Source organism: Lepisma saccharinum, chromosome 7 (assembly GCF_977018435.1).
Source record: "Lepisma saccharinum chromosome 7, izLepSacc3.1, whole genome shotgun sequence".
Lineage (NCBI taxonomy): Eukaryota > Metazoa > Arthropoda > Insecta > Zygentoma > Lepismatidae > Lepisma > Lepisma saccharinum.
In genome coordinates this window covers 24,193,950-24,209,985 of record NC_139235.1, presented here as the reverse complement: position 1 = coordinate 24,209,985, position 16,036 = coordinate 24,193,950, and the positions used below count along the sequence as shown (strand labels likewise).

General features: G+C 39.2%; 1 protein-coding gene across 1 annotated transcript in view; it reads left to right on the top strand.

The window, feature by feature from the left end:
* LOC145989775 (uncharacterized) overlaps nucleotides 1-15,661 on the top strand; it is a 24,422-nt gene extending 8,761 nt beyond the window's left edge. The window contains exons 2-3 of the mRNA XM_083125102.1: nucleotides 363-1,551; nucleotides 10,659-15,661. Of these exons, the coding sequence (XP_082981228.1) occupies nucleotides 373-1,551; nucleotides 10,659-10,775 (1,296 nt within the window). The 5' untranslated portion in view covers nucleotides 363-372 and the 3' untranslated portion in view covers nucleotides 10,776-15,661. The remainder of the gene's footprint in view (nucleotides 1-362; nucleotides 1,552-10,658) is intronic.
* Nucleotides 15,662-16,036: the final 375 nt, after the last annotated feature.

Sequence of the window (16,036 nt, the reverse complement as noted above, 5' to 3'; positions counted from 1 at the left end):
CCCCTTAATCACAAGGCGACGACGCTACCACTGTGCCAACGGGGAGGCCCATATGATGTTTGCTGTTGTCTATTTTAACCACTCACAGTATGGGGATTTCCTCCGTAACCAAGAGAACAGATAGGGCAACTATTATCTGCTCTTATGTTTTGTAGTAAAATATGGTTTAAAAAAATAATAAAAGTATTAGCCTCTTTGTGTATAGACTGGACTTACAAACAAATCAATACATAGAGAAACGGTCAAGGAATATCTGATTGTGTTTTCTTTTTGTGTGTTGTACTGTGAAAACAATGAAACTATTGTTGTACATTGTTGTCTTAAGTGTTGCGCTCACAGTGTCTATTCTTTCTCCTTCCCAGGTCACTCACCATGATGAACCAGACAGTCGCTTACGCACTGCTTCTGCTTGTGACCCAAACCTTTGCATATCCGATATTTGGTACAAAGAGATACACAAGGTCCTACAGACCAACATGGCAGCAAGTGCCGCAGAGACAAATTTCCCAAGGGTACAACATGGGACCATACACCGACAGCTACGTCGACATGGGGTCGACGTACGATCAATTCTACCAGCCCACTATCCAGGAATATCCCGACGAGTATTATCCCCAGGAGCCTGCTATTAGCTATTATCCTCTCGGAAGTAATACCGGGTCTTCTTTCGGTACCGTTAATAGGAATATCGGAAACTTCAGATACCAACCGTACGATACCGTGGTACCGTACTATGAGAGGCAGCAGCCGGCTTATGCGTACGGCTATGAGGAGCCGGACCCTGTAGGAGAGCTGGAAGAAGAGATTGCGGAAGAGGATGATAGGGTGATGCCTGTAGCGAGAGACAATTGGTATGATGGATCGGTTGCCACACCACAAAGGGAGGAGTATATTGACCTGAGCGATCCTGTGGTCCAGGACTTCGTTCTGGGAGCTATGTACGGAAGAGGTGTCCCTGGCAGGACCTACAGCTTCAACAATGACGACAAGGGGATTGTTGGAAGGCAGGAGCAGGATTGGGGGTCCGAAAGCTACGACAATGACGACGAAGAGGTCGAGGAGCTGAAATCTCTTGCCCGATTGGTCGAGAAAAAGGACAGCGAGTTTAGCGAGCACGGTCCATGGGTCTCTGGCCACCGGGTCTACTTGTCCGGAAGAAAGGCAGGGCTTCCCATCAAGATGAACACCCGCGGCGTTCACCTCTACCCAGTGGTGCCAACCACGAGAACTTACCACCAGCCCAAGACCACACCGGCAACGCTTCCGACCATGGCACCGGCCACCACCGTCCCACCCACCGCATCATCCTTCTCCAGGGGCAGCGGAACCCAGGGACAGAAGGAAGTGGCCCTGCTGAGGCCCGCGACCCCCGTCAAGCACCCTTTCTCGAGGCCCGTGATGGAGGAGATCGAGAGGTCCCAGCAGCCCATGTCCAGGCAGCCAATCATCGGGAAGATTGTGCAGAGGAGCGACAGCCAGATGACGTCACATAAACCGTCCGTCTACCAGACAATAAAGAAGCTTATGAGCATGGAGGAGGGGCTGAGAAAGGTAAGGACGATATTCAGATAATTTCTTGCATGTAGTATACTCTCGGACAGTTCAGGGTTGTGACGAACACATTGAAAGTCAATGGGATCTTAACAACCCGTGTCCTTGACTGTACATGTTTCTTACACTGTATCACTTCTTTACTATTATCGCGAGCACATATAAACTTTATTGTCACGTTTCGGAAGACTGCCTGTGCCAACCTCCGTGGAGTAGTTGTTAGAACAGTGCGCTACGACGACAGATGTCCCGGATTCGAATCTCGGCATGGCTGTTCTTTGTGAGTGTCCCTTCATCAATTTCATCAGATCATTACTCATTCTCATCTTTGCGATTAAGTGTCAGAAAAGATAAGTAAAATAAACTAAATCAATCAATCAAGGAAAGTGCTCCCTTCGTCAGACATAACCTTCCATCATCCTGTTGTAGCAGAATGCGATGGTCAGGTATTCATTTGTGGATCGGAAATAACAAGATTACAATCACATCAACAGGTGGCGCTTGAATATCTGTCGCGCCACAGTTGCAAAACTGGTCATTGTTATGTTTACTCGTCCATTTTTTTTTCTAAACCAAATAAATCAAATTTTTGTAATTTACAAAACTCAAATCGTTAGTTATCCAAAGCTTTCGTCAAATAAATCGGTCGAGACGACTTTAAACTCTTTAGAAAGATTAAATAAAATTTTGAGAAATAATACGATTTCGTCAATATTAATTAGAACTAATGAAACTGAACCGTCATATTAGGCGTTGAAATGAGCAAAATGAAATTTTACTTGATTACTTATTTATTCAGCGTATAATTGTATTGCATTTGTAAATCCAACTAAATGTTTATCGAAATAACTATTTACGCGTAGATGGCTCTCGTTTAAAATTTAGAAATTTAGAAATTGTCCTTGACTTTTTTGTTTGTTTTTTTGGTGAATGATTTCAATATATTTTAGAAATGAACGGAATTTTCACCAAAGTATATATTTTGTATAGGAAAATTAATGGGAGTCCTCCGTGGCCGTGCGGTCTAAGGCGCTGTGCTTTGGACTCCAACTGCGCGACGGCATGGGTTCGAGTCCGCCTGGGTTCAGTCTCTGGGTTCTCTGCCTGTTTATAGGACCGGTAGCAACCTACCATCGTGAGGAAATTGGGGAGCTACGAGTGAGTAGCGTAACTCTGTCACGGAAATCTCTTATAACGCCTGGGGGTTCGACGTGCCGACCACGCGTCATCCTATTACCGGTTGAAGATCTCCACACCTCTAGGTAGGATTGCGGGAGGGAGACTGGTAGTCGGGAGATAGGCCAAGGCCCTTACGAGCTGTAGAGCCAACGGTTATTGTATTATTCGGAAAATTAATGGGGTGGGGTGTGGACAACTTCACATGGGTACGAAAAATATGCTGTACGAATTGGTGGCTAACTGTATCGTATGCAACCCCTTATACACGCGTACGTTGGGTTGCTTACGCTGCAGGATGAGACAGCTCCAACGCCAGGGTATGGATAAAATGTAGTTTCTTGGCACCAAAAGCTTATATATGTAAAAACCAGAGGAAGCAAATCACATGAAAATTCATTTGAATGCTCTAGAAGGAATTCGGACTTCAGTTTGTACAGTCAACGGCAAAGATAATCGTAGGCAAATTGTCCGCCGCTATTTTCACTACTTTTTTATTCTACATCCTGTGTTGTTTCAAGGAATGAAACTATGTTTGGTTCGAAGCGGGTAATGTTCTGTGCTTATTGACGTCTTTATTTCAATTCATTGTTATCACATTGTGTAATACAGACTGAATGAAAATGCTGGTGGACAATTCGCCTACTGTTCCTTTCGCCGCTGGGTGCACTATCGGAGCGGTTTCTCGAAAGAAGATAAATATTTGGGGAAATCTCTGCCGAGAGAGGTCAATGCTCCAGAGGTAACTGAGCTTCCTATGGCGTAACGGTAACGTTGACGCTTTGTAATAATGAGGTTCCGATTTCGATACCCGGTGCCAATGCAAAGTGGTTCAGCAGATACCACTTTAAACTACAGGTCCGATCCCTATTAGCCTTTCTGTGCATAAAGTGGACTTAAAACTCAAAAGCAATCAATCAATGTTGTTTGCATAATGACAAGGGTGTAAAGGTGTAAGAGTACTATAATCCCAATGTAGAAAAAGAAAACAGCAGAAAATCTCACTCGGGATTATCAACATTCGAACCTCAGTCTTCTCCATCACCTTAACTACCGGACTCTTTCAGTACATAGTAACTGAGAAAAGTCATGGAGATTCCCATCTCCTAAGTATGGACTTAACAACCGAAGTGCACGTATGACAGCATAGCAACAGACAAGGGTGGGGAATATAGTCTTCACAAGAAGATTCCTAAAGTCCCACTTACCAAACAACAAATCAGAAAGCGACCCGGAGCTCAAGTTAATTGCAAGATTTCAGCAACGATTAACACGTGCAGAGGCTTTAACCAAAGAACCAATCACCATAGCAACGGCACGAAAACCCTTCTGAGGAACTGACGAGAAATGTCAAAAGCTGACGTAAGAGCATCTTTCATCATGGAGAAGCAAATTACAGGCATGTGTGCCCGCAGGGAAGCTGTGTACAATGGAGAAATTTAATACGGGCGGCCTTGAAACTTCATAAGAGCTTGTAATCCTGATCTACATCTGCCTTAGCTTTGCTTATTTGCTCGAGAGGTTTGAGTATATGTCTCGGTTACCTTGCTACCGCTTTACAAGTGGTTATATCTCATGAACTGCAAAAGATAGAGACCAGGACACTATACATTTTGGTAACACAAAGATTACCTCCAGTTCTCATAAATAGGATCTGCATGTATTGTAGCAAGAGCTCCCTGAAAATAACTTCGCCTAGAAAGATACAAAATAGTTCGAGTAAAAAAAAACACAACTATCTTTGGTGAAAGTAAGATCATGCTCATTCCTCACTACAACCTTTGCCCTTGCGGTTGATCCTACCTACAAGTATAGGGTGATCGTAAAGTGGCGTATCATGTTGAAATGACAGTATCTGCGGAAATAACCGACAGGAATTATAATCTATGATTCGTTCATATCAACGGATATGAAATTCAGTATCCTGAAGCACGTACGAATCTGTAAACTTGAATGAGCATCATGACTAGATTTTGGAACACACTGTATTTATGCTGAAAATGTTACGAGGGCACCTCCCAATCAGAGAACTTGTGCGGAAATTCAGGGTTCGTTTCCTGTGAGAAGTGGTGGATATCTTTACCAAAAGTGCAGGATTAGAGTCCAGGCAAGGCCAGGGCGTTCCTTCCTGGATCTTCAGCACTTTAATATAATTTTTCATCATCTTCGTCGTCGCGATTATCCTACAGAGCTACACGAGCTACGTAACATGAAAAAATCACAATAGTAGTGGATCTAGTCCCCATATCCTTTCTGATCATAATGTGGACGTAAGAAGAAACTTTTGTTACCTGTACCGAATTGTTAACTTAATTATTATTTCATTTTCTAGTGGTGAAAGGGGTGATTTCATCTGAAGAGAATGATTTCAACCTCCCTTCCACATATTACAACATAGACTGCATTTCCTGCAAACCAAAGTGGCTCTGTCCCTGGACTCTTGCCAGTACAATGTTCGGTAGTGCCTGTGTTGGGTCGTTCACGTGTGTTTCAGATTGTCCCTTCTTCCTGCATCTCATCATCATTAATTTCCCATTGTCGTGATTGTACAAAAGTGACAGAAAAGCGGCGTAAAATAAACTGATTGATTGATTGATTTGATTTATATTCCTTGAAATTGATAAACGGACTATCGCAAATATATCTGGGCGACACAGTGTGGCCCAGGCGACAGAATCTCGATGCTCTGTCACATCGCAGTTAACGATGTGTACTTCATTCAAGTAAGAATTTGACTTTTGGGGACCTCTTTAACAGGTAACCTCTTACACCCCTCGTTAAATAAACAAATTAAAAACCGACCACTGTGGCGTAGTGGTTATCACAGCACGTCCCGACGCCAAGAGTCCCGGCTTCCAAAACGGACTACACATCGGTGTTCATTGTGAATGTCCCTTCACATCATCACTCATTCTGATCTTCGCGATTAGCCAAAAAGTAGCAGAAAGGCAAATGGAAATAAACCAATCAACAAACAAACTAAACGAAGTCAAATAAACATCTACTAGCCCTAAACGTAGAATAAAGTAAGGTACGTTTTAGAACAAGTGACAAATTTCAAGTATCTTGGAGTAATTATAAACAGTCAAGGAAAAGAAGAGGAACAAATAAGAGGTAGAATCATGAAGACAGGAAAGCTATATCAAATGATAAACAGAGGATATATATATGCAAAAAAGAAATATCTACCCAAAAAAATTCACTGTATCTAAAATAATTTATATACCAACACTTACATATAGTAGTGAAAATTGGACAATGACTGGAAAACACCTGCAAAGTGTACAAACAATGTAAATGAGGTACCTTCGAAGAATAAGTGGGAAAACCAGGAAAGATCGGATAAGGAATCAAACCATCCGGCAATCTTTAAATGCTCAGCCACTACAAGAAACAGTTGAACGTAATCAACTCAGATGGTTCGGCCATTTGAGCAGAATGAGTGAGACGAGACTGCCAAAGCAGATATGGGAAGCACGTCCACAAGGAACAAGACCAAAAGGAAGACCAAGAAAGACATGGAATATGAGTGTAAAGAGATTTTGGAGAAACGAAGCATAAGATGGAAAGAGGCACAGGAAAAGACGTTGGACAGAAACGTCTGGAGAGCTCTCTGTAACCCCTCGACACCGGCAGGTAGAAGAGGACGCGACTAAGTAAGTAAGTAAAACGTTTTTTTTTTAAGTTCCTCGTGCATTTCAAATGTGATCAGTATCACGCTTCGGTCTGCTTTACTCTTCAAGGTTGCCCCCAGGTATCTATTGATTTTAGGCAGGAGCCGCTTGATGCAGGGACAAGATAGATCACGCACCCCGGGAATCGAACCCGGGTCTCCCGCGTGGCAGTCAGACGAACTACCGACTGGACCATCGCGGCTCTCGTCGCAGAATGACGAACGGTAAATAATGGGTAACGCCTATCGAAGAGTGCTCGGTTTACAGCTATCAGCCGGGCTTGAAACACGAGAAGACTCGAATTACAAGATAATAACGTGAGAGGTCCATACACCAGAGTCCAATGACCTCCGTTCGCAACATGTACATGGACGAAACAGAAGCTTCTCAGCTGGAAGCTTGAGTTAATCAAATAACCGTTGGACGCCGAGCGTGAAACTGCAGAACAAAGAAAGATGATTTTTTCCTAACGCTATTCTCTACATTAGACCAATTTCCTGGAACCGTGAAGTTCTTTTCTAAAGCCCCTTTGTTTCCAGCAGGGGAGAGAGAGAGAGAGAGAGAGAGAGAGAGAGAGAGAAAACTCATTAAAATCATCCACCCACGTTCCTCTCCTGCTGGAACACCCACACGCTGCCCGGGAACCACCCCTTCGTGTTCCGCCCGCGGAATCTATTTCTGTCCCACGCCCACGCGCGCTGGGGATTCATTCACCAGCCTCCGCAGCTCCGGGCTGGGCAGGTTGCCAAAATCCCCGGGCCAGGTCCTCCATTCATGAAAATCTCCCTGAATGTAGGGCGAGGGGATGGGAGCAGATCGAAACTAGGATGGCGGGGAAAGGGGTGAAGCGCTGACGTCGCGGGGGCAGAATTAGAACATTAGGCACGTTCAATGAAACATCTCGCTGCTCTTGTCCCAATCTGGAAAGCCCTTGTAAGTTTTTGTCACTTTTTGTTGCCCCTTACATGCACGCATTGCAGGGGAGTCGAGCCTGGTTGCAGAACAATTAGGATACGGTTGTTCAAAATATCCTGAAAGCCGGCAGGCCTGTTTAACTCCCAAACATTGCCAGGTTGCCTACTTGTTAGGGGTTCTGAAAAGCAGAAGTGGATTGAAGGTGTTTGTTTAATGTAGAGGTGGGCAAAATGGGTAAAGGAACCACAGAAATGTTCCATTGATCTCCATGACGGAGAGGTTAGCACAGCCCGCTACGACGCCGACGGTCCCGGGTTCGAATCCCGGCCTGGGCATGGGTGATCCTTGTAACGTCCCTTCATCACTTCCCTCATATCATGACTCATCATCGTCACAATTTCCATCCTACGTGGCGTAGTGGCTATTACAGAACGCTATGACGTCACGGATTCCTGGGTCGAATCCCCGTTTTAGCATGGGTGTTTGTGAGTATCTCTACATCAATGTCATTGTGTCATCACTCATCCTCATCTTCGTGATTAGCCAAAAGTGGCAGAAAATCGAAGCTAAATAACAAGAATTCAAATAAAATCAAGAAATTTTACATTCGTAAGAAATTGATTCCGGGACTCCTTGATTTTAAGGCGACAACATATAGCCAGTTGCTTATGAAACTCGTAAGTAGACTGCTTCTATTTCTCTCTGTTATTTTACGTCGCTCTTGCACCTCTTTGCTTAATCGTGAAAATGAGGATTATGGGAAAACTCAATGACGCATCCATGCTTTACCCAAGGTTCGAACCTAGAACGTCTGGCTTCTACTCTAAACTCTAACCTCTTCTTGGGGCCTCCCCGATGGCGCAGTGGTAGCGTCGCTGCCTTGTGATCAAGGGGTCCCGGGTTCGATACCCGGTGGAGGCACAAGTGGTTCGGATCCCACTTTAAACTGTAGGTCCAGTCCCGATTAGCCTTACTGTGCATAAAGTGTACTTAAAACACCAACTCAACCAACTCTAACCTCTTCTTGCCCATACTGCACCTTGATTCTTAACAGACGAATCACAGGCAGGCAGACGCGCCAATGAACATAATTTACATTGTAATGTACTAGTATTTGGCAGACACGTCTGCCCACAAAATTTTATCCCCCTAGCTGCAGCGGTTCCCGATATATTCTAGGTTTTCTCATTAGCTTACTGAGTGTCACGTGACTTCTACAACCTCGCGAGGATCTCCCAGAAACAGCACCGCCCCGTGGGAAATCCCAACACGGGATCACCAAGAGCAAACACCTGAATGACGCACACCGGATGTGACGTCATTATCTCATAGATATAAACGCACACGCACACGCTGTCGCGCGCTTAAGGGCCTCTATTTCTGAGAGTTGGTACACACAACAGTGCTCTGACGTCAAACCGGAGGGGGTCTTTCGCCATGCTCGACACGAAGGCAAAGTGATCGTCGATGTAAATGCAATTTCCACATTTAATGGACGCAGAGGATGGGCGTCGAGTGTTCTCGTCTTCGAGCTTCCAAACTCGTTGATTTCTAAGTGAAACTCTCTTGGCTTGTATAATTGGCAGGAATCATTGACGTAACGATAGCAATAGCCAACAACATGACACGCAGAAACTTTTTATTTAACCAGGGACGATCCTCGCGGCATTCTGAGTGGGTAAATATTTAGTTTTCTCTCGTGTATAGGGGTCAGACATGCGCATGTCATGTGTGCAAGGTCATGTGGCTGTGCACAGATACGCTCGCACCAGTATTGAGGTGAAACCGAATCCTATTTTCCATTACAAATATTTAGAGAACACATTCTAGCCAAGCACAAGTTCAACAGAAAGCTCAACAAGAAAATCGAACATTTTATTTTCAGAATTTATATCAGAATGAATATTGTTGAAAAATGGCAGCAAATGCCAGTACAGACTCAATGTACAGTGGGATCCATAAGTATTACCAAGCAAATTGTCCATCACCACGTTTACAATGAGAGCTTCAAGAATTGACACAAAACACCAAACAACCCGCTTACAACCTCCGAACCAGTATACGTAAAAGTATAGTCCTTAAAAATAAGAAGTATGAAGTGAAAACAAACGAAAATAGTCATGGACAATTTGCTGAGCAATGCGTATGCATCCTACTGTACAATTCATTTTCTTATCTATTACATATTTATTCACAAACCGACAAGCCTCTGAACCCATTTTCCCACAATCCTTTGTGCTCAGCATTCTTAAGGTACTTCTGGGTGAATATGCATGAAGAATGGGATGCATAAGTATTGCCAGGCAAATTGTTCATCGCTATGTGTTTTTGTCTCTGTTTTACACAACAAGATCTTCAAGAATAGACACAAAATTCCAAACAAGCTTTGGACAATCTGTGAACATAAAAAAACAACTTAAAAACACGTTGGATGAAAGACAAGAAATGGTTTTGGAAAATTTGCCTAGCAAAACTTGTGCATTCCACTGCACTTATAGGTGAAGATGAAAGAAGCTAAAAAAAATGTATGAAAAGAAAAATACAAATCAGATTTAATTTTAGAATAATTATTGCTTTAAATTACATTTTTATTATCATATTCCTAATTAGGTGTAATTTATGTTGGAAAACCTCGATGTTTTGCATCTTTCAAATTTTTGACGCAATATTTTCAGAATTCTTTAAAACTTGATCCAAATTTTACTACAAATTTAAATTAATCTCAAATGGACCACTGTGATAATGATATATTGATCTTCCCTAAATGGAATATCTCACGCAATTTTTTAACTACTAACGTATCTTTATAATCAGATGAATTTTGAAAATGCACTGTTGATTACTGGCCAAACATATGACAATCTTTACTTCTGAAATTTTGCAATCGTACGAAGATCTGACACAGGTGTATATTTTATTTTGCACATTGTTGATGCAAAACACGTTCAATAAACCTGAACAAGTAATCGTATATCTGTGACGTGCTTCATGGAATCATGTCTCAATGTTATGGAACTAGTATCAACAAAAATATAACAATTACTTGATGTAATTACGTTTAACTATTTTAGAATTGTCTTATAAGGAATGAAAATATCTTACATCTTGTATCTAATATACACCTGTGAATTTCATACAGTTGTTGTTTTCGGTATACAACTTCAGCTTAGTGTGAAACCCCTATACCATTGTAATGAACTGTAATTAGTAATTTTGCGGTTTGTGTTTTCTTACGGTGTAATAACTTAATTTTTACGATTACGTCACTAACGTACTATCTCCCGTTCGTTTAATAGTAAAATTATGGTCAAATGTTTAGAATAGTATTCTCCTTTTTTCCAGGAAGCAGACAAAAGAAGCCAGCTAGATAGTGCCTCCAGACCACCACAGAAGCGCTTCGTGTCTAGCGAAGAATCTCTAGTGGAAGAGCTCAGCGGTTTGAAGAAGATGTCGGCGTAAACCTCAAGTCACGTGTCAAGAAGGAAAAACATTCATTGGCTACTCAGCGTCGAACACACTGATCAAGTTTTAACAAAGGAGAAATGTAATTTTTAATCCTCTAGCTTCTTATCTCTTTTTCTCTCTCCCACAACTTGGAAAGAGGAAAAATAAACTAGGAGGAAAACAGCGTGGGGTTGACTCACCGTATAAGGAAAACAAGGATTGTATGGCCTAACATTCGTGCCCCTTGGGTAAACAAAGTAAACAAAAGGGGGCACCACCTTTTCTCTACTTAATGAAAATTACAAAGAAGAGAGAGAGAGAGACGCTCGCGACAGAATGTGTGCGTGTTGCCCCGCCCTGAGGCTCAGGACATTCTCCCTCACATATTTTTCCCACTATAATAGCTCCGCTGCTTGCCGCGCCATCTGTCGATGGGAAATGCAACTACGCGCAACTTCTCTTCCCCTTAAACTAAACTTTGGTTAGAAACGTGTCTTTCTTCCACTTGCAAGACATATTCTATCCATTCTAGGTACGGTTCATGCTGCGGCAACAAAACTTCTATGTATTTATCTGGCTATTGGTTTTCTATCGACGCGTTTCAAAAGTAAACAATATTCTTTTAGGCGTTATCATCAAACCAGACATCTGTAATCAGTATCGCAACCTTTTCAGAGCTTAACCGTGAGCATAACAAACAATAAAAGGACTATAAAAATCATTAAAAAACACTATCACGGAATTATTTCCAAATCAGTGTTAATTATTGCAACGCTAATGTCACTTGAGAACCGAAGGATTATTTCCATATAATATTTATGTTTTATTACATCTCTGTACATTTTCTTCCAAGACATCAAGTTGCTACCAATCTGAGTAGAGAATCTTCTAAATTGTTCCCCTAAACTCTGAAAGAGCTGTTGCTTTGATGTTAAACGTCTATAATTTCAAAAACGAAAAATGATATAAGAATACTAGCATATCCATCAGTAGCTATTCCATGTCAGTTCGGGAGATTTTTCTACCACAAGATAACATAATCTTTACTGAGCCTACAGTACCATAAAATTACGTCACAGAGCCTGAAAGAAAATATATATTGTTTTTGTGAATTATTTCTTGTATTTTTAATCACCGTTATACAACTTCATTCAAGTGTACGTACCTTTATGTACACATGTGTACATGTCTCTTCGTATGGCAGCTAATATAATATATTATATAATATATAATATACGAATGTGATGACAAAAGTATCGACAAATTCAGGTCTTCAAGAGACTTCTGTACAACTAGGTATTATTCTAGTATTAATATAAGAAGTTAAATCGCAGTTAATATCAATAGTTTACATGTCAATAGTTGTTTTTAGACTTCCATTCAAATAAATCACTGAAGTAACGTACTTAAAAAATCCCAAAAAAAATAATTACTGACAATGATAATAGCAGACAAAGTACCTGTGATAATACAGAGAAGCAAGGACTGTGTTGATAGTCGTTTAGATGTTCTGTTGTTTCTAAGTTTGTCTCCAGCCTGCTCTTTTGTGTAGCCAACTATATTAATTTGTATTCAGAATATAAAGTAGTAACTTCAGGTTATAAATTAATACAACATACTGACTCGTCGTACTTAAGTAAATAGTGCAAACTAGCAAAATAGGAAAGAATATACATATAGTACATTGTACTAAATATCAATTAGAAATTAAATTTTAAGAAGTTTACTAGTGTTGTAGTGTTAATTATTCTGCTAGACCTTCAGCCTGTTCTGGAAATTATCATTATTATTTTGTAAATTATCGTTTAGATGAACTGGACCGACACTCTTCTAGATTTCAAATTAACTTATTTTTGCTGTTGTTTACATAATTGTAAATAGTGTGTTGTCACCGTAAGACCTAATTTCTATAGCAAATATCTACGCAACGGCTTTGTAAATAGAATAAATGTTTCAGAATCTAAAAAGGATAAATTTATAGACCAAACTGTTGCTGGGACAGTCAAGGTCAAGTGGAGAATTAACTTCGTACATGACCAAACATTATATCACAAGATAACGAATGCTTCTCATTGTTGTTTGAATATGCATTGTTGCAATAACAATGAAGCAACGTGATAAACTTCACATATCACTACCAGCATTGTCTAGATAATTTATACAAAATTCTGCTATTCCTTCATTTCATCCTGAACTAAAGAACATGCCTACCGCTGCACAAGATTATTTTATCGAATTGAATGTCTGGATGGTACATTAAAGAGCAGGCCTTGAGATTCAATTAACGCATTGCAATGTATTAGATTTGCTTCCTTATCTTCACTTGTGGATATTTCTTTGTCGTAAGTATTGAAATTATTATTGACGAGACATACATATATACTTATGAAGATAGATATATTATAATTGTTTGTTGACATTCAGCTCATCAAATGTGGTAATATAAGGGAATGACCTTTAAGGAGAAAGGTGATATTTGAAGTACCTAGGTATATATATAAATATAACTGTGTTGGAATGAAAAGTTGTATTATAGTGAAGATAGCCTATTGTTCCTTCTTTCATTCTGCACACAGTAGCTGCTCAATTGTTGTAGGCGGGTATCGAAAAAAGTGTATATTTGAAGTAAACGCTGCAAGAATTCAGTGTTGCAATCTGTGAAATAAATTATTGTACTTTCGGTCTTTTTGAGTCTTCATGATTTGCAACGTCATGTAAGATATGTAACGTTACCATTCCTTGTTCATTGTACACATCCCCTCAACGTTCAATTTTAATGTACAACAGGTTTTTTTAATGAATGTGATACAGTATATTTTGTACATAAGGTAAATAACTTTTACTTTCAATGTATATATTGTGTTCCGTGTAATTATGTATGTTTATAATATGGTTATAATGTCAACTTTTTTGCCGGAAGTTGAAATTTTCAGCTTGGTCTGAGTTGTGAGGTTTTTAAGAATTAGCTCACTTTCGCTTCTAGGTCGTACCTTTCTCATATACAGGGTGTCCCAGTTAAAAGTAGCCCGGCTGAAATACATTTGTCTATGAGGCAAATGACGACCATATTGCACCAGTAATATGGAATAGGTACTCAAGGTGATTAGTACACACTTTTCATGATCCTTGACATGTAACTGTTGATCGGAGCCGGACTGCTTTTAGCTGGGACACCCTGTATAATATATACATTTATATATGAGCTTTACCAATTTCTGTTTCTAAATGGTATTTCCAGCACATATCCTAATGATCTCAACACACAAACATGTCAAAGAAATTCCCCTCTTTTTCCCTCTTCAACAATCAAGAAACAATATCTGCAGGAGTCATTGTTAAAGACCGGAACGAATTATTTTTTGTAGTGATAATTCTTAATGGGGAAATGATAGTGAGGAATGTTAAACTTTAACAGAGAAAATTTTGGAAATAAAATAGAGATAATGTATCTTTGAGCTTTCCGAGAGCATGAATATTTTTATAGTGTTTGTAGCAAAGAGGAGTATGTAAAAGATTTTTGTAATAGGCGCTTTTGTACTAAGAACATTATTTTCTTCGTTTATTTTTTCCACCAATTTTTCTTCTGGATTATATCTTGGTGCTCTTGTCTTGAATACAATTTGTACAGGTGTAAATATTTCGAAACAGAAATTACGTATGTGTGAAATTTATCATAAGTATGTAGAAGGATGTGTGATTTAATTGCTGGCATGTGTCTTATGTTTACACCTGCTAAAAGGAATAGAGTAAACGATATATATATATACACGTCTACATATATATGTATATATAAACGTAGAAGTGATTTGTTTTTATAACTGTGATCTATATAATTTAATAAATTATTTTTGAATATTCTTATACTGCAACAATCTTTGTGGTAACAAAGCTAAATGTTTGAAAACTATATCACAATTCTTGCGATTGTATTGATATGAATCATAACATCTGATTACAACAATAACAATCGTATTGTTAAGCTATATTAGCCTATTGAATAGTAACAGAATTGTACATTTCTATCATCGAATATGAGAATATAGTTTGAAAAGCGTTTGGTTTTGATTTCCTTGCATGTCAGGTTATGATCCTATTCACACAACACACATTTTCTGCATAAGAGGAGCATACTTGTTGCAATTGAATAAGTAAATAAATAGCCTTCAATTGTCACATTAATGTGATCTTCTAGAACCATCAATCCTTCTAGAACTTCTTTTGAACCACTTCTTGACATATTTACCTCTGAAATTCTATTGCATAGCAGATTGAAAAGTAAATCAAATCAATGTTTGTTGTATTTGCAAGAATTTTATCCGAACTAATTAACGAAATTTTACTTTTAACCTTCTTCAAATTATAGAAAATCTACTTAAACCAATGTTGCAATGGAACAGAAAACTATTCTAGTCACAAAACTCAACTATTTACGTCTGAAATGTCTCTTCTATTAAACATTTTTGACATTTGTGCATTTTTCTAACACAAATGATAAATCGACAAGTGTTGACTTTTCATCAGAAGCCTCCACCTCAATATAAATTAAGCCAAAAATATATTTATTTAATTGTCTTCAAAATATTTCACCCCTTCCACCATCTCTGTGTTCACCAATGTACTATGTCTATCTATCTATCTATCGTTTGCAGAGTGAACTCACTCTAGGTGTACATATCCCCCTTCTTTGCTTTGCATATATTTTATAACAATATTGTAAATAACTTATTTTGATATATTAAACTGAGATCACTGAAAGGGAGATCATTTGTTCAAGTTTTTTGTGTACAAAATATTTTAAAAAGTAATATAAAAAGTCATTTTGGAAGAAAAAAAACAATAAATATTGTATCCCTTAAAGTTCGAGTGAATATTACTCAGTTCTGAATACTTGTGTATGAATATATGAGACTGTATGTTTATGACAAATTGTAAATAAAAAATCTCTGGAATATAATCAAATTTGTTTCAATTGTGCATATTTGAGTGACCTTTCAACTGGAAAAACTAATTTACTGAATAATACAGAAAACATTGTAATCAGTTCAATCAACAAAAATAATGGCAAAATATGAATTTGATAAACATTAATATTTATGGAGGTAATTAAACCACACTATATGGCTGGCTTTGGCATCACTTGCGCAATAGACTGGTTGCGTAAGTCATTAGCAAAAGTTTATGTACGTGAAACTCTACAGTTAACCAACTAAAGAGTTCGTATTTTGACATAAACTGATAACGTACAAGAACAAACATCCCGATAGAAGTTTGGGTTC